Source organism: Carcharhinus amblyrhynchos, chromosome 5, assembly GCF_965287045.1.
Source record: "Carcharhinus amblyrhynchos chromosome 5, sCarAmb.v2.hapA, whole genome shotgun sequence".
In the NCBI taxonomy this organism is placed as follows: Eukaryota; Metazoa; Chordata; class Chondrichthyes; order Carcharhiniformes; family Carcharhinidae; genus Carcharhinus; species Carcharhinus amblyrhynchos.
This window is the reverse complement of record NC_137328.1, coordinates 37,459,418-37,483,721: the sequence shown is the minus strand read 5'-3', so window position 1 is coordinate 37,483,721 and position 24,304 is coordinate 37,459,418. Positions and strand designations below refer to the sequence as shown.

The 24,304-nt window shown below is 42.1% G+C and overlaps 1 protein-coding gene across 4 annotated transcripts in view; it reads right to left on the bottom strand.

Annotated features, from left to right (window-relative positions):
- The window catches only part of dennd4c (DENN/MADD domain containing 4C), a 259,275-nt gene that overhangs the window by 131,800 nt on the left and 103,171 nt on the right, over positions 1 to 24,304 (bottom strand). For all 4 annotated transcript variants that reach the window (XM_080188659.1, XM_080188657.1, XM_080188658.1 and 1 more), the window contains 2 exons: positions 22,672 to 22,924; positions 3,029 to 3,098 (listed from right to left, as the gene is read on the bottom strand). In XM_080188659.1, coding sequence (XP_080044785.1) covers positions 3,029 to 3,098; positions 22,672 to 22,924 — 323 coding nt within the window. The remainder of the gene's footprint in view (positions 1 to 3,028; positions 3,099 to 22,671; positions 22,925 to 24,304) is intronic.

Sequence of the window (24,304 nt, the reverse complement as noted above, 5' to 3'; positions counted from 1 at the left end):
TGCCCGTTGAAGTGGTGGAGGCTACCTCGCTAAATATTTTTAAGACGCGGGTTGATGGGTTTTTGATAAGAGAGGGGATTAAGGGTTATGGGGAGAGGGCGGGAATGTGGAACTGAGCCACGACAGATCAGCCATGATCTTACTGAATGGCGGGGCAGGCTCGAAGGGCTAGATGGCCTACTCCTGCTCCTATTTCTTACGTTCTTAAAAAAAGGGCGGCATGGACAAGTTGGTCCGAAGGGCCTGTTTCCATGTTGTAAATCTCAATAACTCTATAAGCATTCCAGTTGTCAATGTGCCTGATCAGTTTTTGCACAATGATAATGGCAGAACAATTCAACATGTTGGGATTTGCAAGTGCAGACTGGGCAAGTATGGTCTGTTCTCTGCCTATGCATGAATAACCAAAACAACATGTTTGATTCCATTAGCTAATCATTGGGATATACAGCCCATATACCTGGCAGTGCACAGGCACTGATAATCAAAGTCTTTTGAACTGACAAGCAACATCCTGCTGCTGGAAAATACCACCTGGGTAGCCATTGTGTATTAGCAACTTAAAATGGATTGCTTAACCTATGGCTCAAATTCTTTTTTTAAGATCCCTTTCCTTTCCAAGGTAATTTTAGGTAGACTGGGTGCTCTTCAGGTCCAATAGCACGAACAATGTTCTCAACAGGGTAGCCATTGACCCGTTTTTTTAAAAACTAAACTGGAGTTTGGGGACCCTACAGTTATCTGTTGCTTTTTCAATCGCAATACCTTGGCCAGTGTCAACTTGCCAACAAATCAACACCATCTTCCTTTGTAGTATACTTCGTGATTGCTCAAAATTGGATATTCTTGTACTAGCCCCGAGTATAAGATGAAGAATTTCGGCAGCATGTCTCTTTTCAGATATATTCAAGTTCTATACTACCGACTATTTGTACTCCAAAATATGCCTAAAAAACTTGCAAATACTAATCATCTCCAGGATATCTACATACCAATCCTGAAAAGGTGGCAGAGTATGGAACTTTGTTTTAAAATGTTACTTGAAATAAAATGAAGCACAGCTTTAAAATCTGTCATCATATTTACTCTGGCAACCAGCAAGATGTGTATTATAGATTTATTGATCTCAATATAGCCAAAGCTTCAGGAACAGTTCCCATATTTAGCAATTTAATCCCGAGTGCCTTAATGATAACATACAACACAACAGATTCTGAGATATATTTCAAAGTATTAATGCTAGAGAACTGCATGGACTTTTGTATAGTAACATGCAGGATTCAAAAGTTATTTTGTATTGGCATAGTCGCCAGGTGTAATCATTTGTAGCAAAATGGACCATTTTCAGTCAAGGTTACAATAGTTCAAACTTTTGGGCAAGCTATTTACTCAGAAATCCTTTCTTTAAAAAAGTGTAGAATTTCCAATTGATTGCACTTTTATTGACATGATTCACAAAAAAGCACAAACAATGCAGCAAACTGCAGAATTCTAAACACAAAAATTTGCTGTCCATAGAACTGGCAAAATATCAGAGATGGATTAATTACCATAGCGAGTTTCCAGAAATTGTGTTCACATTCTGAAAGGCTTCTTGAAGGCCTACAAATTAAACTAGTCTTTTGGGTTCAAATAAATTATCATGCATGTTTTAAATTTTTTAAAGATTACTGAAAAGCCTTTAAAGTGAAACGCTGTACTCCAATATAATTGGAAAACAGTTTTGTATATTTTTAAAAATATAAATTAGCAATTAAATGTCTGGTTACTCATGTGGTGGGTGGGTTGGCATGAAACAAGGTCTATTTTTGTGATAAGCCCACTTTAAGTTCCATCAAATTGCACAAAGTTATCACTTTTGAATAAGAAATATTTAACACAATTTTAAAAATTTAAACACTGTTCAGTGATATGCAAAAGGGGAAACAGAAGTGAGAATTCTGAGCACTGTTTGTAACTGGATCACTGACTGCACCCAAAAGGGGAATTTCTACAATTGATAATCCAAACAGTACTAACTTTTTTTATTCAGAAGATACAGGAAAAGCCCCTCTTTCTACTCTCCTCAGAGAAATGCTCAGTAACATTCATGGCATTGCCATCAATGAATGTTTTGTAACAGATTTTACAATGATGGGAGTGAAGATAAATGAGAAAAATAGATGACAAACTTAGGAAATAGCTTCTGTTTGAGTCACTGATATCTAAACAATGAATATACAGGAATCTTTAGCTCACACGGACCTAACAATTCTCACTCTCAGATTTTACATCTTCAAGACTTCAGTGATGTTAGGGTTTGAAATAGATAATTTAACATTGCCAGAAGACTGATGTAACACTGGTTGAAAATGTTTAGTTTAATCTGGAATATTACAAAGTGTCAAATTATTCAAGCTTTACTCTCTACCCATGTTGAACAAATTCTCAGTGAGTTCTGTCTCTTTTTTCCAATTTAAACTGACAGTACAGCCTTTTATCTTACTTTGAAACTGATAACTCAACATTTATTCTGGTATCGGGAAAATGTTTCCATTAAAAATACTCAGTCCATTTATTCTGGTATCGGGAAAATGTTTCCATTAAAAATACTCTGTCCTGCACAGAAAAGGAAGCTGATCTCATTCCGGTCATTAAGTAGTTTAGAACGAGTGATCTTGATTCTTGTATTCATGTAACAAAGAAACACATTGGAACCACACTGAAAAATGCACCATTCATAGTTCAATTTGCGGAAAAACTACAAACTGAGATGCAAGCAACTTCAGCCAAGTTAAGAAATCCCACAAAAACTTTTGCACTCATCTGAAGAGGCGCACATCTAGAGTTAGCTGTCTGTTAGGACTCAAACTTTACGACTCCAATTATGGCTTTGACGCCACTTCTGAGGGAATAAACATGTAGCTCAACTAAGGGCGGTGATTTGTTTTTTATTTTGAAGTTCACTTGTCTGCAATGCCGAGATATGTGATGTATACATAATTATTTTTCCTAAAAATTTTTAAAATGTGTAACTTGGGTTACATACCAGCTTTATATGCAATTGAATTAGAAGCAGGAACAGACTTCTTATAACAAAGGTACACACTGGAACCCCACTGTAAATAGAAACAAATAGTTACAAACAACAGAGATTCACATTTTTGATTCAACAGGTTAAAATACTCTCAATTAACAAACTCTAAGGGCAAAGCAAAACTGTTTCAGTGTTGAAAATACTGATTATTTTATTCATTCATGGGAATTGGGCTTTGATGACTCAGCTAGTGTTCAGTGCTCGTCTAATTGCCCATGAGAAGATGGTGGTGAAACTGCCTTCTTAAACTGTTGCAGTGGATGTTGTGCAAGCACACTGCAGTGCTGTTCGGGGTGTTGTTCCAGGATCTTGATCCCGCAAATATATATTCAATATCCTTTGAGAGCTCAGCTCCTACTAAAGTAAATTACTGCTGAACCAAATGAAATGTTAGTGGTATAAAACTGGCATTTATGTGGGGTTTTGGCAGCAAGCTGTGTAGAAGTCTAATGACAAATGCCAGATATGTTCAATTAGCTTCAACAATGATGGGGCTTGCTATGACCTCTATGAACATTCCAGGTTGAGTACCCCAGTTAGTTTCAATCAACTTGGGCAATACAGTTAACTTAAAATTTCTCAGCATGAACAAACCCCAATTATAAGCATTCAAGGTTTTAATTTGCATTGGGCTAAATCATTTAAGAACTGCAAAGGTGCGGTATGTTGTGCAAGGCCATTGCCCCAAAATGTCAAGAGAAACACTGAAAAATGGTGCATGTAGACAAGAGTTCTGGGAGCATCTGCAAGGGAAAACTAAAGGCAGATGAATATTTAAAGTGTAAACCCTTTATCAGGACTGGAGAATAGCAGAAATAGGCCTAGAAGAGAAGAAATGGCTTTTGGGAGGGTGGCGGGGCAGGCAATGTCTCCTGCAGAACAGAGGGCATACAACAGGATATCCCAAAGAAACTTGAGAGTTGAGGATTACTCCTATAACTCCAAGTTGTTTCCATTTTTCTTTATGCCACGTCTTAACCGTCTTCCTACCATAAAACCAATTGCGCGCAAGTCTTGCAGCCAAGCATTCAGCAATTTCAAGTCTGCTTTGCAGCCAGCATTGATAAACATACTTGCATTTATGCATAAGCTTTAATGGATGAGTGATTTCTAAACTGTCACTTTTGTAAAGTCGGAAATATGGTAATTTACGTGCAAATACTTCCATAAATAAGATCACTGGATACACTACTTATATTGGTTAAGTGACAAGAATTGGTCAAGACACCTGGAGAACTAGCCTGTTCCTTCTCAAATAGTGCCACAAATTATTTTATGCCCACCAGAGCTCAAGTTTAATGGGTCAAACTTTTCAAGGCCATCTGGACTCATTGCTAACGCAATCAGCCAGGGCCATCAGTTACTTCTCCAGTCCTTAATGCCACCGTTAAAACCCTCCAAGTCCATGAAGTCTTTGTCAACCTTTCCTTAGCTCCGATCTATCCCAATCTGCCACTCTGCCCTACTCCTCACTCCAAATTCATAATTCATCACATTTCAATCCATCTTCAATCCTGTAGAAGTATCATATGAAATGTTAATTGTTTCACTCTCCATAGATCTACCAGATCTGAGTTTATCTTGCATTTTCTGTTCTTACTGCAAATTTCTAGCATCTGTAGTCTTTTGCTTTAATAGGAATGTTTACCACCCACATGTGCACAATTAAGTGGGTAAATCATTAAGGCGCTGTCCGAAATGCCCTGTTCCTCCATGTTTTGCTACACTGAAACTTGCCAGGAATCTCATCAAACCATAAGTGCATAGATTTTTAAAATGCCACATACAGGCCCAGAAAATAATCAAGAAAGCTAATGGAATGATGGTCTTTATATCTAGGAGGTCTGGAATACAAGGCGCAGAAGTTATGCTTGAACTACACAAAACCCTGATTAGACCCCACTTGGAGTACTGGGAGCATATCTGGGCACCATACCTTAGGAAGGATATACTGGCCTTGGAGAGTGCAACATAGGTTTATAAGAATGATACCTGGACTTCAGGAGTTTAATTATGAGGAAGGATTAAACAAATTAGATCTGTTTCTCTAGAATTTAAGATGGTTAAGGGGTGGTCCCATTGAAGTCTTCAACATACTAACAGAAATATACAGGGTCGATAAAAATAAAGTATTTCCACTCATGGGAGATTCTAGAACTAGGGGGCATAGCCTAAAAAAATTAGGGCCAGATAATTCAGGGGATATTAGGAAGCACTTCTATACACAAAGCGTGGTTGAGATTGGAAGTCTCTTGCACAAATGGAAGTTGATGTTAGATCAGTTATCATCTTTAAATCAGAGATAGATAAATTTTTGTCAAGCAAAGGTAACAAAGGGATATGGGCCAAAGGCAGGTAAATGGAGTTAGGCCACAGATTAGCCATTAAATGAAGCATCAGGCTCAATGGACTGAATGACCCACTCCTGTTCCTAAGTTCTATGCGCAGGGTGTAAGGTTGCAGTACTTGCCTGTTGAAGATGTAAGAAAAAGTTAGGGCTTGTCCATTCAAGCATGAAAGTAATTTTAACAGGACACCAAGTCTTAATTATAACCTTAAGCAGCCTAACTTTATTTTTACAGATGCGACACCTTAGTTACAAGCGTGGGGAAAGGCAGAGCTGGATAAAATTGACAGGGGCTGCAAAGTGTTTAGCTGCCAATCTTGGAGTAGTGCATGCACCATATTCAGCAGATTGGGGATGGGGACGGGGAGGAAAAAAATGGGGGCTGTTGCCTTGGGAAAAGGGAGTCTTTTCAACAGTCCAGATGTGGAATGAGGGGGTTGGAATAGCACAGATGTGACATATAAAATGAGAGCAGCAAGGAAAGACGGTGAGAATAGAACCATGGGAAGGTGAGAGGAACAATCTGAAATTTATCACTGATTGAAATAAAAGAACAGACCACTAACAACTTTGGGCAAGTCCAGTGACTTTATATGCAAGCTGCCCATTGACAAAAAAAAGCAGTGCTCAGTTGAGCTTTTAGCTATTCATTAAAAACTGTAGATGAACATTGGTGGCAGCTCATTCTTTCAAATTTACATTATTGAAGATTCAAAAATAATTTGAAATGTTTGTTTCTAAATTTTCTTCCTTTCCCCCTCAATTTCACATTCCATAACTGATCTTCCAATGAATGCATATGATAGCATCACAGCTGTATTTGCAATGCAGGATGGCTGGACCAATGATCCTAAGACAACATTTCAAATCACACTGTGGCAGCTTTGGAATTTTAATGTAGTTAAAGAGCTCTGGAATACAAACAAGTAGGCACAATAATCACCATGAAACTACAGGGTTGTTAGGGCTTTCGAAATGACTCGTAGGTATATCTGTCTTCCAGCTCATTTTGGCCAATCACAAGCCTCAGACAAACATGTATCCGAGGTCACCAATGCAGATATCAGAGCAGCCTTCTCAAATGTCGGCCCATCAAAAGCGACTGGTCCAGATGGGGTATCCGGACAAGCTCTCAGATCCTGCACAGACCAGCTGGCGGGGGTATTTGCAGACATCCTTAACCTCTCTTTACACCAATCTAAGGTCCCTATTTACTTTAAGGTGCCAACCATCATCCCAGTGTCAAAGGAAAGCCAGACAGTGTGCCTTAATGACTGTCATGGGTCTGACATCCATCATTCTAAAGTGCTTTGAAAGGTTAGTCATGGCGCAAATCAATTCTGGCCTCCCAGATGGCCAGGATCCACTATAGTTCATCTACTGCCACAATAGGTCCACAGCAGATGCATCTTCTGACCCTACACTCAACCCTGGAACACCTAAGGCAACAAAAAGGCCTACATCAGACTTCTATTTATTGACCAGAGATCAGCCTTCAATACCATTATTCCGGCAAAACTCATTTCCAAACTCAAGGCCTAGGACTCAGCTCCTCCCTCTGCGACTGGATCCTAGACTTCCTACCCCACAGTGATAAGGATAGACAATAATATCTCCTCCACAATCATCCTCAACACTGGTGCCCCACAAGGCTATGTCCTCTGCCCCCAACTATAATCCTCATACACTGTGGCCAAATCCCCCTCCAACTCGATTTTCAAGTTTGCTGATAACACCACCATAATGAGTCAGATCTTAAACAAACATGAGACAGAAAATGGTGAACTGGTGTAATGACAATACACTCTCTCTCAATGTCAACAAAACGAAGGAGTTATTCATCAACTTCAGAAAGCCTTGCATAGGACATGCCCCATCAAAATCAACAGCGGCAAAGTAGCAATGGTCGAGAGCTTCAAGTTCTGAGGTATTTAGATCACCAACCATTTATAGCTTTAAATTAAGGGGTGGTAATTATAGGATGGATGTCAGAGGTAGGTTCTTTAGTAAGAGGATAGTAAGGGCGTGGAATGCCCTGCCTGCAGCAGTTGTGGACTTGCCAACTTTAAGGGCGTTCAATGGTCAGTGGATAGGCAAATGGATAACATTGGAATAGTTTAGGTTAGAGGGTCATTAGATTGGTTCCACTGGTCGGCGCAACATCGAGGGCCGAAGGGCCTGTACTGCGTTGTAATGTTCTAACCACGTCCTGATTCCTCCATGCGGATTCTATAGTTAAGAAAGCCCACCAATACTTCTACATTTTCTGGAGGCTAAGGAAATTTAGCATGTCCGCGACAACTCTCATCAACTTTCACAGTTGCACCATAGAAAGCATTCTTTCTGGTTGTATCACAGCTTGGTATGGCTCCTGCTCTGTCCAAGACCACAAAAAATACGAAGGGTTGCAAATGGAGCCCAGTCCATCACACAAACCAGCCTCCCACCTACTGAATCTGTCTAGACTTCCCGCTGCCTTGTGAAAGCAGCCAGCATAATGAAGGTCCCCACGCACCCCGGGCATCTCTTCCACCTTCTTCCATCAGGAAAAAAATCCAAGTCTTAGGACATGTACAAACCGACTCAAGAACAGTTTCTTCCCTGCTGCCATCAGGCTTTTGAATGGACCTACCTCACAGTCAGTTGATCTTTCTCTACACCCTAGCTATGATTGTAACACTACATTCTGCACTCTCTCCTTTGCTTCTTTGTGTGGTATGCTTTGTCTATTCTTGTATAGCATGCAAGAAAATACTTGTCACTGACCAAATCAGCAGACATGACAAAGCAAATGCAGCTAACATTAACATATGGAGACTGCCACAATTGGGAGAGATGTTCCACAGAATCATCAGACAATAGGCAATACTCAGTATCATATACTTCAGCCAATGACCCACACTTCACCTCCATCACTGGGCACCACCTGTAACACCGGCAGGCTACACTCAACAGAACTGACAGCACCATGGTATGCTGTCAAGATGGAGTGATCCTGAAAAACCCTCAACATCAACTCCAGATCACATGAAGGCTCACAATTGAACATGTGCAAGGAAATCTCTTGGTAATTTCCACATAATAATCATGTCACACCAGATGAATCAATACTCCTTCCTGTTGAGCACAATTTGGAAAAAGCACAGACTGCACCATTGGCATAGAACGTAGACCTCATGGGCTACCTCACTGTCCATCAACTAGAATGGCTTGGCAGCACCAACACTGTCCAAGTTCGATAAACCTGCATGATTTGATGTTGCAAGTAATGACAGAGTGACCATGAGGGTAAATCAGATGTAATTTTATCCTCACCAACCTTATCAGTTATAGATTCACCTATCCATTCCAGCATCGTTAGTTGCTTCTGGAGATACATTTTTACTTTTGGAACGCAGTCTAACAGATCATCATGTGGCACTATAACCTGTTAAATGGGACAGATATGAAACAGATCTTGCAGCTGAGAACCGTGCATCCATGAGACACTGCGGGCCATCACCAGCAGAATTGTATTCCACCACTGTATCATGTAATCTCATGACCAGGAAACATCCCTCACTACTTTTACCTTCAAACTAGTGGGCCAATCCTGACTCAAGGAGGAGTGTAGGACAGCACATCAGAAACAGCGTCAAACATATCTAAAAATGAGGAGCCAACTTAATGAAGCTACAACACAGGACAATGAGTGCTAAATTGCAGGTGCAACATGATATAGAGCTAAGTTATTCTGCAACCAATAGATCAATTCAAAGCTCTGCAATTCTGTCATATTCTTCTGAGAATGGCAGTGAACAAGAACAGGAGACAGCAACCATGAACATCCTCAATGAAAGCAGAGCCAGCCACGAGCACAAAAGGTGCTCCTGGAGCATGTCTGCACGCACCTTATACCAGAAGTGCCAAACGATAACCCACTTCAGCCTCCTCCTGTACTTACTATCACAGATGCCAGGCTTTTGCTAATTTGATTTCCTCCACATGTTGTCAAGAAACAGCTAATCGCACCTGTTTAAATATCATCAGTCTTCACAAAATTCCAGCGACAGTACTGAAGACACTTACTCCATTACTAGCCATGGGAATCCAGTAAAGCTATGACATTGGCATCCACCAAACTAGATAGAAAATTTAATTATGTCTTGTCCCAAAAGGCAGAATAAATCCAAACCAGTGATTATTTAAAGTTTATTTATCAGTCTCACAAGTAGGCTTACATTAATACTGCAAAGAAGCTACTGTGAAAATCCCCTAGTTGCTACACTCCGCACCTGTTGACACCAAGGAAGAATTTACCATTGTGGGAGGAAACGAGAGCACCCGGAGGAAACCCACGCAGACACACATAGAACATGCAGACTCAACACAGACAGTGACGCGAGCCAAGAGTCGAACCTGGGTCCCTGGTAGCAGTGCTGACCACTGTGCTGCCCTTACTCAACACCTCCCAACCCAGCCACTCCTAAACATCAGTAAAGTAACAGACGTGCGCAACACCATCAACAATGAATTCCTCACCAATAACTCCCTCCTGGAAATTTAAATAGATAAGCCACAAAAATACAGTGTCTACAAAAGCAGGTCTCTTCTACAGGAAGTGAGATACCTCCTGACTCACCAAACCCTGTCTACTATTTACAAGGCACCAATCAGGAGCATGATGGAATGCTCATCACTTGCATGGATGAATGCAATTCAAAACAACACTCAAGAAGCTCCACATCATCCAGGATAAAGCAGCCTGCTTGACTGGCACCCTTTACACTAAAACATTCACTCTCTTCACCACCAGCACATGGTTGTACTGTGTAACATCTACAAGATGCAATGCAGCAATTTACTGAAATTTGTTAGTATCTCCCCAACTCTTGACCCCTACTACCAAGGATCAGGGCAGCAAGTACATGGTAATACCATCATTTGCAATTTGCCCTTCAACACACACACCTGTGTTAATTAAGGATAATATCAGGGCGGTAGTAAGGGAAGATATAGGGTCCAAAGAGTAAAACATGGAATCGTTGTGGGTGGAGATAAGGAATAGTAAGGGGAAGAAGATGCTGGTGGGTGTGGTCTATAGGCCCCCAAATAATAACTTTGAGGTGGGGCGGGCTATAAACAAGCAAATAAATGATGTGTGCAGAAACGGAACAGCAATAATTATGGGGGATTTTAATCTACATATTGATTGGATGACCCAAGTCGGACGCGGTGGGCTTGAGGAAGAGTTCTTGGAACGCTGTCGGGATAGTTTCCTTGAACGGTGTGTGACGGAACCTACGAGGGAGCGAGCTATCTTAGATCTGGTACTGTGTAACGAGGCAGGTAGAATTAGGGATCTTCTTGCGAGGGATCCTCTTGGAATGAGTGATCATAGTATGGTTGAATTTTTGATGCAGATGGAGGATGAGAAAGTAGGGTCCCGAACCTGTGTCCTCTGAACAGAGGGGAGTACGATAGGATGAGAGCGGAATTGGCGAATGTAGATAGGGGGCGCAGATTGATTGGTAGGACAGCTGAGGAACAGTGGAGGATTTTTAAGGAGGTCTTTTTCGGTACTCAGCAGAAATATATTCTGATGGTAAAGAAGGAATGTAGGAGAAGGGATAACCAGCCGTGGTTATCGAAGGAAATAAGGGAGAGCATTAAATTAAGAGCTGATGCGTTCAGAGCGGCTAAAAGTAGTGGGCGATTAGAAGATTGGGAAAAATTTAAAAATCAACAAAGAATGACTAAGAAGGTGATAAAAAGGAAAGATAGACTATGAAGCTAAACTAGCACTAAATATAAAAAAGGACAGTAAAAGTTTTTACAAATACATAAAGAAGAGAAGGCTGGCTAGAGTGAATGTTGGACCCTTAGAGGATGAGAGGGGGGATTTAGCGGTGGGAGATGAGGAAATGGCTGATGCTTTAAATAAGTTTTTTGCCCTGGTCTTCACAGAGGAGGACACGAATAATTTGCCGGATCTTAAAGATAGAAGGATGGTAGGAGTTGAGGGCCTGAACGCGATTACCGTCACTAGAGAGGTAGTGCTTGATAGACTAATGGGACTGAATGTGGATAGGTCTCCAGGACCGGATGGAATGCATCCCAGGGTTCTGAAAGAAATGGCAGACGTGATAGTAGATACCTTAGTAATTATTTCCCAAAATTCGCTGGATTCTGGGGAAGTGCTGGAAGATTGGAAAATGGCTGTTACGCCGCTGTTTAAAAAAGGTAGCAGGCAAAAGGCAGGGAATTATAGGCTGGTTAGTTTAACGTCTGTAGTTGGAAAAATGCTTGAATCCGTCATCAAAGAAGAAATAGCAAGGCGCCTAGAAAAGAATGGTTTGATAGAGCAGATGCAGCACGGATTCGTTAAGGGGAAGTCGTGTTTGACAAATTTATTGGATTTCTATGAGGATGTGACTAGTGCGGTAGACAGAGGGGAACCGGTGGATGTGGTATTTTTAGATTTCCAAAAGGCATTTGATAAGGTGCCTCATAAAAGGTTGCTGCAGAAGGTTAGGGGGCACGGAGTTGGGGGTAAGGTGTTAGTGTGGATAGAGGACTGGCTGTCTAATAGGAAGCAGAGAGTTGGTGTCAATGGGTGCTATTCTGATTGGCAATTGGTGACTAGTGGAGTGCTGTAGGGATCGGTGCTGGGGCCTCAGCTATTTACCATTTATACAGGTGATCTGGAGGCAGGGCTGAGTGTAGGGTGACGAAATTTGCTGATGACACGAAGATGAGCGGAAAAGCAAATTGCGTGGAGGGTGTGGAAAGTCTGCAGAGGGATCTAGATAGGCTAAGCGAGTGGGCGAGGACCTGGCAGATGGAACACAATGTTAGCAAGTGTGAGGTTATCCACTTTGGCAGACATAATGGTAGGCGGGATTATTTAAAAGGCGAAAAGCTGCAGCATGCTACGGTGCAGAGGGACCTGGGGGTCCTTGTACATGAGTCGCAAAAACCCAGTCTGCAGGTGATCAAGAAGGCGAATGGAATTTTGGCCTTTATAGCGAGAGGGTTAGAATACAAAAGTAGGGAAGTCTCGCTGCAACTGTACAGGGTACTGGTGAGGCTGCAGTTGGAGTACTGCGTGCAGTTTTTGGTTGCCGCACTTGCGGAAGGATATATTGGCCTTGGAGGGAGTGCCGAGGAGGTTCACTAGGCTGATACCGGAGATGAGGGGGTTGGACTATGAAGACAGACTAAATAGACTGGGTCTGTACTCGTTGGGAGTTTAGAAGGATGAGGGGGGATCGTACAGAGACGTATAAGATAATGAAGGGGGTGGATAGGGTAGAGGTAGAGAGATTCTTCCTGCGTAGAAAGGATAGCGGGACTAGAGGGCACAGCCGCAAGGAGGTGGTGGTGGTGGTGGTCGGGGGGGGGGGGGGCACATTTTAGATCGGAGTTGAGGACGAACTTCTTCACTCAAAGGGTGGTGAAACTCTGGAATTGTCTGCCCGTTGAAGCGGTGGAGGCTACCTCACTAAATATATTTAAGTCACGGGTAGATAGGTTTTTGATAGACAAGGGAATTAAGGGTTATGGGGAGAGAGCGGGAAAGTGGAACTGATCCACTTCAAATCAGCCATGATCTTATTGAATGGCAGGGCAGGCTCGAAGGGCCTGATGGCCTACTCCTGCTCCTATTTCTTATGTTCTTATGACACTGCTCTGAGCAACACCTAGGGGTATAAGATGAGACTGAAAACAGCTCGAGTGCAGGGAGAAATCTGAGTCACTGCTTACATTTTGGAGCTCGAGGTTATGTCAGGAATCAATAACGTGAGGTATCGGATGTGGTGAGGTAATGTACTACCGTCATGGATCTGTTGAGTAACAGCATGAATAAGAATTTAACAAGGAATTAAAGGATATGATCTGCCTAGCAACAGATAAAAAACATGCCTAGCAACAGCAGTAGCCAGCATTTAAAGGGGGTGATGAGATACAACCTTTCCGAGTAACAAGATAAGCAGGCATCCAAACATTGAAATATCATCAACTGGTGGTTTGGGGAGTGTGTGTCACTTAACTTCTCAGGTAATTTTAACATCTGAGCAGAAGTTTACATCTAAAGAAGTCTTACAGCCAACCAGGGCCCTTTGTAAAGGCAGTTAAAATATCTTCACTGGATCAGCAAAAGAGGTTTCCCAGACTTGATCATGAGCTTTGTATTATGTGATAACTATAAGCTGCATTTGGCTTATAGGTTTATTTAATTTGGATCTTCTTTGAGAACAGTAAAGTCTTAAGGATCATGGGGTAAATTCTATATAAACTATTTGGTAATTCATATATTCAATTGTCTTAGAGTGTCATACTTCTATCCATGTGCCATTGTCTTTAATTGAATAAATCACACTTAGTTACTGTTACATGACGACTGGGCTGGCTATTCACATTGGGGGTTTCACATGACACTTCACTATTCCAAAAACAGAACTATACATCACCATAAACTGGTGTTTCAAGCTGAAGCACCCTCAGATAACATCTGTGTTGTGTGACACTAATTTTAAGGTTTATAGTTTGTAAGATCTTTATTTTCTACTTCATCGTTTGCAAGGGTTATATTCTGTAGTAAGACCATAAGATGTGGGAGCAGAATTAGGCCCACTGATTCTGCTCCAACATTCAATCTTGGCTGATATGATTCCTATCGTAGTAAGAAGTCTGACAACACCAGGTTCAAGTCCAAGTCCAAGACTTCTTACTGTGTTTACTCAAGTCCAACGCTGGCATCTCCATATCATGATTCTTATCCCCATTCTCCTGCCTTTTCCCCATAACCCTTGAGATCCCCTTACTGATCAAGAACCTCTGTTTTAAAGAGGCTCAGTGACCTGGCCTCCACAGTCCTCTAAGGCAATGAGCTCCGCAGATTCACCACCCTCTAGTTGAAGAAATTCCTCCTTATCTCAGTATTAAAAGAGCATCCCTTCACTCTGAGGTTGGGCCCTCGAGTTCTAATGTCTCCCATTAGTGGAATTATCTTCTCCAAGTCCACTCTATCTGGGCCTCAGTATTCTGTAATTTTCAATTAGATCCCCCCTCGTCCTTCTAAACTCCATTGAGTATAGACCCAGACTCCTCAACCAGTCCTCATATAACCCTTCATTCCTGGTATCATTCTTGTGAACTTCCTCTGGACCCCCTCCAAGACCAGCACATCCTTAGGCAAGGGGCCCAAAACTGCTCATAATATTCCATATGGGGTCTGACCAGAGCCTTATACAGCCTCACAGGACATCCCTGCCCTTGTATTCTAGCCCACCAGAAATGAATGTTAACACTGAATTTGCCTAACTGCCAAGTGAACCTGCATGTTAACCTAAGAGAAGCGTGATCTAAGACTCCCAAGTTCTATTGTGCTTCAGACTTTCGAAGTCTCTCTCCACTTAGAAAATAGTATACACCTCTATTCTTCCTACCAAGTGTATAATCTTACACTTCCCCACATTGTATTCTATCTGCCACTTCTTTGCCCACTCCTAGCCTGTCCAAGTCATTCTGCAGCCTCCCCACTTCCTCAATACTATCTGTCTCTCTACATATCTTTGTATCATCCACAAATTTAGCAACCATGCCCTCAGATCCCTCTTCAAGAGCATCAGGAAAAACTTGTGCTCCCAACGTTGACTCCCCCATGGAACACCACTCGTCACCAGTTGCCTTCCTGAAAAGGACCCCCTTATCTCCACTCTCTGCCTCTATCAGCCAATCTTCTATCCATGCCAGTAACTTGCCTCTTAGCTTACTTATCAGCTTCCTGTAAGGCACCTTGTCAAAGGCTTTCTGGAAATCCAAATAAATCATGTCCACTGGCTCTCCCTTTGTCTAACTTGTTTGTTACCTCCTCAAAGACTTCTAATAGATTTGTTAAACAAAACTTCTCTTTGACAAAGTTGTGCTGATTCAGCCCTATTTTACCATGCATTTCCAAGTACTCCACAATTTCATGCTTTATAATGGACTCCAAGGTCTTACCCACCACCAAAGTGAGGCTAACTGGCCTGTAATTTCCCATCTTCTGCTTCCCTCCCTTCTTAACTAGGGGTGTTACACTAGCCTTTTTCCAGTCCTTTGGGGGACCTTCCCTGATTCCTGAAAGATCTCGATCAATTCTTCCACAATCTCCTCAGCTATCGCCTTCGGAACCCTGGGTATAGTCCATCTGACCCAAGTGAGTTATCCACCTACAGATCCTTCAGCCTCCAAAGCACTTTCTCTGTAGCGATGGCCATGATATATACCTCTGTCCCCTTGAAGTTCTGGCATGTTACTGGTGTCTTCCACTGTGAAGACTCAAACAAAGTACCCATTCAGTTCCTCTACCATTTCTTTGTCCTCCATTATTACTTCTCCTGCAGTCCAATGTCCATTCTTGCCTCTCTCTCACCTTTTATATATGAAAAAACTCTTGCAATCTTTTATATTATTAACTAGCTCAACTTCATATTTCATCTTCTCCAGCCTTATTGTTTTTTTTTTAAGGTGGTTCTCTGCTTGCTTCCCAAGGTTTCCCAATTGTCTGGCTTCCCACTATTCCTTGTCTCACGGTATGGTCTTGTCTTTGCTTTTATGCTATCCCTGACTTCCCTTGTCAGCCATGGTTGCCTCATCCTCCTCTTAACATGCTTCCTCTTCCTGGGAATGAATTTATGTTGTGTGTTCTGAATTATCCCCTAAAACTCCTGCCACTGCTGTTCCAGTTTTTCCAGCTAAGGTCCCTTTCCAATCAAATCTGGCCAGCTCCTTCTTCTCTCATGGCCTGGTAGTGTCCTTTACTCAACTGTAGCACAGTTAAATCAGATTCCAACATCTTCCTCAAACTGCAAGATGAATTCTACAATACTGTGGTCACTGCCCCCTAGGGGTTCCTTTACCTTAAGTTCCCTGATCAAGACTGCCCCTTTACACAGCACCAGATCCAGAAGTGCCTGTTCCCTATTGGGCTCTGGCACAAGCTGCTCTGAAAAACTGTCCCATAGACATTCCACAAATTCTTTATCTTGGGGTCTGCTACCAACTTCATTTTCCCAGTCCACCTGCATATTGAAATCCCCATGATTAGTGTAATATTGCCTTTCTTACATGCCTTTTCTATCTCCTGATTTATTTTCTGTCTGACATCCTGCCTACTGCTAGGGGCCCTGCACATAACAACCATCAGGGTTTTTTTCCCTTGGTGATTCCTTTACTCAACCCACAAAAATTCGAAGCCATCACTCTCTTTCACTTCTTGCTAATGATTAAATTTTGTTTCTTACCAACAAGGTAACTCCTGTACCTATCTGTCTGTCCTTTCGAATAAAGGTTTCATTTAAAGGGTTAAGTCGTGGCAGAAATGCTCAAAGCCACGGTGTGCTTCTCCAGCTTTACGTAGGAAACCAGGAACATTTTCAATGCCTCGGGCAAGCAAAGGTGCAGCAATTGTCTACAGCTGCAGCTCCTAAAAGCCCAGACACTGAGCTGGAACAGTAGCTGGGGACACTGTAGAGCACCCATGAAGCAGAGAGTAATGTGGATAGTACATATGGGGAAGTTGTCACACTGCAGACTTAGACTCCACAGGAGGAATAGAATGGGTGACCACCAGGCAGAGCAAGAGGACTGGGCAGGCAGTGCAGGAATTTCCTATGACCGTTCCCCTGCAAAACAGATGATACACTGCTTCAGATACTGTGGGATAATGGCCTCATGGGAAATCAGCGGAGGCAAGATTTGTTGCACCACACCATTAATAAGGAAATGGCATTGGGAAAATTGATGGGATTAAAAGCCAATAAGGGCTGTGGGATGTAAATTAGCAGGCATTGGAAGTTTATCAGCTTTCAATCCCATCAATTTTCTCAATGCCAATTTTCCCAGATGGTGGTCATCTTCCAAAGATCTATAGACACTCGAATAGTTACTACGGATTAGAGGGAAGCTAATTTTAACTTCACTATTTACAAAGAGAGAGGTAGGGAGAAAACAGGGAATTATAGAGCAGAGCGCTTGGAAAACAGTGGCAGCATGGATTTGCAAAAGAGAAATCATGCTCGATAAGTCTACTGGAATTCTTCGAGGACGTAAGTAGTAGAATTGATGAGGGGGAGCCAGTGGACATGGTTTATTTGAACTTTCAATTGAAAGTTCCATCACCCGCCCTTCAAAGGGCATCAGGAGCTGCAACTCAGGAATATGCCTACCAATCTCCCCTCTCTTCTTTCAGAGATGGACCATTTTCTACAAAGACAAACAGGGATGACAGAGCTTGATGGCCAGCTACTCTGGGGGCAGGGTAAGGAACAGATGACATACGTCAGTACAGTCCCTCGGCAGGCAGGGGTGCCAGAGAGAGAGTTGAGGAAGATGCTCGGGGATCAGGTGCTGGATAGCACTGGAGTGTCAAGGACTGATGTGGACGCTGCAAGTATGACAAATGGGACTGATGCCAGATGGATACTCACCCTTACAGCCCGAATGAGATTGTTCATTTCCTTCAGTCACTGGCATCAGTCCTCAGTGTCAAGCCTTGAACACTGACTACCATGGCATCTGCATCCCAGGCCACATTGGAGTCCATGCTCCTGGGTTGTCTACCCTCTCTCTACCTATCCTCCACAGCATCCAGCAGCCATCCTCTCTCTCTGTCCATGAATAGTGGAATTGGTCTTCATGCTGCCATCCTCCTGGCGTGACCGGCTGGGTGCAGCAGGAGCATTTAAACACAGCTCCTTCTTGTTAACAGCACATAGCTGCAGCTGGTTCAGGCTAGTCATATGGCTGGAGACTCAATAACTGTGTTATTCACATCACGGCTCTCTCTGTGCACTAAGTGTGGGAAGATTGCAGTGCGACATGCATCGATAAAACCAGTGTGAAGCACTTCTGTTTTCTCGCTGTTTATGACATTTAAAAGGAGCAAATGGAATTCTCACAGGAATTGTTCAAATCATTGAGCACCTTATCTTTTAATGTGTATTCAATTCATTTTTCCTCCCAATTTTGCTTCAAATATTTTCATTAAATGACAATTGCTACCTCCCTGCCCAACCTCTATCAATGCTCTTGGAAATCTTACCTGCCATGCTCAAACAATAAGCATTCCTCCTCAAATGCAAACACTTCAGTTGGTCATACTTCTCTCACTTTGGAGTGAAGATGTCAAAGAATTCATTGTATTTACATTTGTAAAAATGATGGGCAAGGCTTCAAATGATGGTACTTCATTATCTCAACTTTACTGCACCATTCCCAATTTGTCTCAATTAAAATTATATGTGCAACTCGATTGAAAATCATTAATCCATACTTGATTTTTACTCATTAACGAATAACAATAACAGCCTTTATTACTTCACGCCACATTGTCATTTGGGACACTTCATTCAAATTCTACTGTACCAAGTTATCTTCTGCTCTCAAACAAAATTTACGAGTCCCAAGCCCCAAATGACACTACAGTGGTCATCAAAAGATTCAAAACAATAAGCAGCTGCTCAGGACAATGGTCATCCAATATTCTGGCTTTAACAGCTGCAGGACAACTAGCTTGCAATTGCAACAACAGGCAACTCTCAAGGGCAAAGAAATATTCTTCCTCAACTTTTCCTGAACTGCCACAGCATCTTGCCTAATGCATTAACCTAGATCTTTATAAAGATGTATAAAATAGTGTGGATGCTGGAAATCTGAAATAGGAACAGAATAAATTGGAAATTCTTCTAGCAAAATCTGAGGCCTTGAATAACTTTTTTGCTTCGGTCTTCACAGAGGAGGATGCGAATAGTTTGCCGGGTGTTAACAATGGAAAGATGGTAGAAGTGGAGGGCCTGAATGAGATCCTTGTTACTAGAGAGGCAGTGCTCGACAGACTAGAGGGACTGATGGTGGACAAGTCCCCAGGACCAGATGGAATGCATCCCAGGGTTCTCAAGGAAATGGCAGAGGTGATAGTGGATGCCTTGGTGATTATTTCCCAAACCTCGCTGGATTCCGGGGAAGTGCCGGAAGATTGGAAAACAGCTAATGTTACGCCGCTGTTTAAAAAGGGTAGCAGGCAAAAGGCCGGGAATTATAGGCTGGTTAGTTTAACATCTGTTGTCGGAAAAAATGCTTGAATACGTCATCAAAGAGGAAATAGCAAGGCATCTTGAGAAGAATTGTTTCACAGAGCAGGCGCAGCACAGATTTGTTAAGGGGAAGTCGTGTCTGACGAATTTATTGGAATTCCATGAGGATGTGTCTAGTGTGGTGGATAGAGGGGAACCGGCGGATGTGGCGTTTCTCGATTTTCAGAAGGCGTTTGATGAGGTGCCGCACAAAAGGTTGTTACAGAAAGTTAGGGGGCATGGAGTTGGGGGTAAGGTGTTAGCGTGGAAAGGGGATTGGCTGTCAAATAGGAGGCAGAGAGCGCGAGTCAATGGGTGCTATTCGGATTGGCAGTTGGTGACTAGTGGAGTGCCCCAGGGATCGGTGCTGGGGCCTCAGCTATTTACCATTCATATAGATGATCTGGAGGAGGGAGCCGAGTGTAAGGTGTCGAAATTTGCTGATGACACAAAGATAAGTGGAACAGCAAATTGTATGGAGGGTGTGGAAAGTCTGCAGAGGGATCTAGATAGGCTGAGCGAGTGGGCGAGGACCTGGCAGATGGAATACAATGTTGGCAAGTGTGAGGTTATCCACTTTGGTAGGAATAATAGTAGGAAGGACTACTACTTACAGGGCGAAAAGCTGCAGCATGCTACGGTGCAGAGGGACCTGGGGGTCCTTGTGCATGAGTCGCAAAAACACAGCCTACAGGTGCAGCAGGTGGTCAGGAAGGCAAATGGGATGCTGGCCTTCATAGCAAGGGGGATTGAATATAAAAGTAGGGAGGTCTTGTTGCAACTGTACAGGGCACTGGTGAGGCCACAGCTGGAGTAGTGTGTGCAGTTTTGGTCGCCGCTATTGCACAAGGACATTTTGGCCTTGGAGGGAGTGCAGAGGAGGTTCACTAGGCTGATACCGGAGTTGAGGGGGTTGAGCTATGAGGAGAGGCTGAATAGACTGGGCTTGTACTCGTTGGAGTTGAGAAGAATGAGGGGGTATCTTATTGAGATGTATAAGATGATGAAAGGGATGGATAGGGTAGAGGTGGAGAGGTTCTTCCCACTCAAAGGACAGCAGGACTAGAGGGCACAGCCTCAAGATAAGGGGGGGCAGTTTAGAACGGGGTTGAGGAGGAACTTCTTCACTCGAAGGGTGGTGAATCTCTGGAATTCTCTGCCTGTTGAAGTGGTGGAGGCTACCTCGCTAAATATATTTAAGACGCGGGTAGATAGGTTTTTGGTAGGCAAGGGGATTAAGGGTTATGGGGAGAAAGCGGGAAAGTGGAACTGAGCCACTTCAGGTCAGCCATGATCTTACTGAATGGCAGGGCAGGCTCGAAGGGCTAGATGGCCTACTCCTGCTCCTATTTCTTATGTTCTTATGTTCTTAAAATCTGTTGAGCCAGAAACAGTGTTAATGTTTCAGATTGATGACTATTTGCCTCTCCACAAATGCTGCTAGACCTCTTCAGCATTTCCAGCCTTTTGTTTCTGTTCATGAACAGGTAGCATCTCATTTTAACCACATGGAGGGGAATGAGGAACAGAAATTACTTTCCAAAGTTTGGTCAAGAACAAATTCAATGGTGGTTCACTAAGTTAGAATTCTCCATACTTATGGCTTTTGATCAGTATCATTGACATAATTAAGTACGCAGCTTAAGAATGAATAGGTGAAAGAATAGAATGATTAGGTTTCCAAAAATGTCAAATCATGTTTGGAAAAAATTAAGCATCTAGATAATTATTTTGCTGATTTACCACTACCGTACATTACAGTACAAGAGATCTCAGTAACAGTTTTGTCCAAATGAAAAAAAACATTTAACTTGCCTACTGGAAACAAGTGATGTTCTAGCATTTCACATTGCAGTAACTATCACCAGCAGTTAGCATTTCCATTGTTGAAAAAAAAGATTTTAGATTACACAATTACAGGATGCAATAATGCATTCATACTTGAAAATTTGCTTACTCCACCTTCCCCACAGCCCCCAAGTTTCCACTGTTCTCTGCCCAGCCTTTGCTTACATAATTCTAGCAGGCAATAACACAAAGATGCTCAATGTCAGCTCTTACACACGCACATTTACTTAACAGAAGCAGCAGTGAATTTTCAATGCATTCCCAAGAAAAAAAATCTCAGTTTAAAAGGATACAAAAATGTACAAACAAGGAACATGCTCCCTCTCAGCTCAGATAGCATTGGTGGAAGAGTGCCCATGCTCATATGGCATGAGTTTTAATGTTACAGATGTTAATCTAGTTGAGTGTTTAGCATCTCAAGTGTCATGGATTTCCAGTTTGCCAGAAGAGGCAAAAAGGTTAAATTTATAAAAAAACATACACAATTTCACAAGTGTGACTTTAAAGAACAAGAAATCACAACCTGATTCAAAGAATAAATTTCCTTTCCACGAGTTTAGTCACATCCATCATATAGAATATAACAGAGATTTATTTGACTTTTGGTGCATGTATTTCAATTGTGTTTGGAGAGAGTAAGGGTTAATTTATGAGTAGCCTTTGCTGCATATCACAATAACTAGAGAAAGCCTAAAAACATAATGAGTTGAACAGGATGCTTCAGACGTTGAACCTACGTACCTGCTCATTTGTGAGCAGAACTGTTACACTATAAAGTGGGGTTAGAAGGAACACAATGTTGGAAAGTAAAGTAGTTCCATTAATTAGAATATGCTATCACCCACATGAAATGTGAAAACTGGCAGTGACATCCTCATATAAAAGACTATTAGAATATTTCACAGCATCTCTATAGTGAGTAGAACGAATTGTAGTCTTTCATCAGTTTTTTGAAACTTTAAATAATTCAGAAATAGTTAGGTCACACTGTCAGATTACAGCTTGAATGTTTGAAGTTAAAGATAAAATGTTGACTTATTTCAAAAGATCTAATGGATCAAACTAGTGGAATTTCAATGTGCGCCCATTAACTCTTATGCAGCTTTAAGCCTAACAGAGGCAGGTTTTTTCTTTCCACATTGAAAGAAATTGCATTAATAACAAGGTTCTGTAACAAAAGACAGTGATTTGGGTATTGCCACAGTTAATCTGCAAGACAGATCACCACAAAGTACTGAAGTGTTTTCATTAACATTTGAGATATCACAATGGAGAAAATAAAGCTACAAAAACATTCCTACCATGCCACAGTTTAAGTTCTTCTCCACTTTGCAGAAAGTGTGAGGTGGGGTTTCTCCTTTACTGGTAATAATAACACAGATATCCGTCACAGCTAGAGAATTTTGAGGCCTGTTCAACGGAGCCCTTCGATGTGTAATAAAGATTCTCTGAGAAGTGGTTGAACTGTTGTTAACATTGGCACAACGGCCATAGGGAGTTGCTTGCAAGATTTCACAGCCTGGAATTAGACGTTCCTTTCCCTCGTACAAAACCCTAAAATGAGAAAACAAAACTCTCAATCATTATTCCACCAGCCTTCAACACCATTATTCCAACAAAACTCATTTTCAAACTCAGTGGCCAAGGGTTCAGCTCCTCCCTCTGCAACTGGATCCTCAACTTGCTAAGTCAGACTGCAATCAGTAAGGAGAGGTAATGACACCTCCTCCACAATTATCCTTAAGACCGGTGCCCCGCAGGGCTGTCTCCTCTGCCTCTTGCAACTGCGTGGGCAAATTCTGCTCCAACCCCATTTCCAAGTTTGCTGATGGCAGATCCATAGTGGGTCAGATCTCAGACAATGAGGCGGAGTACAGGAAGGAGATAGAGAATCTGGTGAAAATGGTGCGATGACAATAATCTCCCTGCCCCTTCATATTCTTCAGATAGTCCTTTAATAATCTGTACTGCCTTTCACGTATCCCAATTACTTAATGGACACCTTTAACATCTTTCTCAGTCTTCATCATCACCCTTACATTTCCAATTATGTCCCCCTCCCACCCTCAGTATGAATTTTGTCTGATTTTCTTTGCTCTCAGCTCTGACGGAGGGTTACCCAGACTTGAAATGTTGGCTCTATTCTCTCTCCACAAATGCTGTCAAACACGCTGAGATTTTCTAGTATTTTCTGCTGAAGCGGAGATGGTGGAGAGCTTCAAGTTTGTAGGTTTTCCGACCTGGTCCCTCCACACTGACGTTATAGTTAAGAAAGCCCACAAATGCCTCTACTTTGAGGAAACTAAGGAACTCCAAGCATGTCCAATACAACTCTCACCAATATTTCCATATGTACCATAGAAAATGTCTTTTCTAATGCATCACAAATTGGTACGACTCCTGCTCTGACCAAGATTGCAAAAAACTACAAAGGGTTGCGCATGTAGCCCAGTCCGTTATGTAAACCAGCCTCCCATCCATTAACTCCATCTAGACTTTGCGTTGTTTGAGGAAAGCAATCAGCATAATCAAGGACCCCATGCATCCTGGGCCTCTTTCCTTCAGGAAAAAGATACACAAGTCTGAAAACACATACCAACCAACTCAACAACAACTTCTTCAGACTTCTGAATGGTCCTATCACATATTAAGCTGATCTTCCTCTCCACCCTATTGGTAACTACAGCACTATATTCTGCACCCTATCCTTTCCTTCTCCCCTATGTATTCTATGAATAGTATGTCTTTGTCTGTATAGTGCAAAAGATGCAATACTTTTCACTGTATCCCAATAATAAATCAATTCAAGTCAATCATGCTCATCAATTCAGGAAAACAAGCATCTGCAAAAGTATACGTGATTCCCCATTTTCAATTTTGTCACTAAGGTTGGCCAAGCTAAATTACCCCTTAGTGTCCAAAGATGTGTAAGTT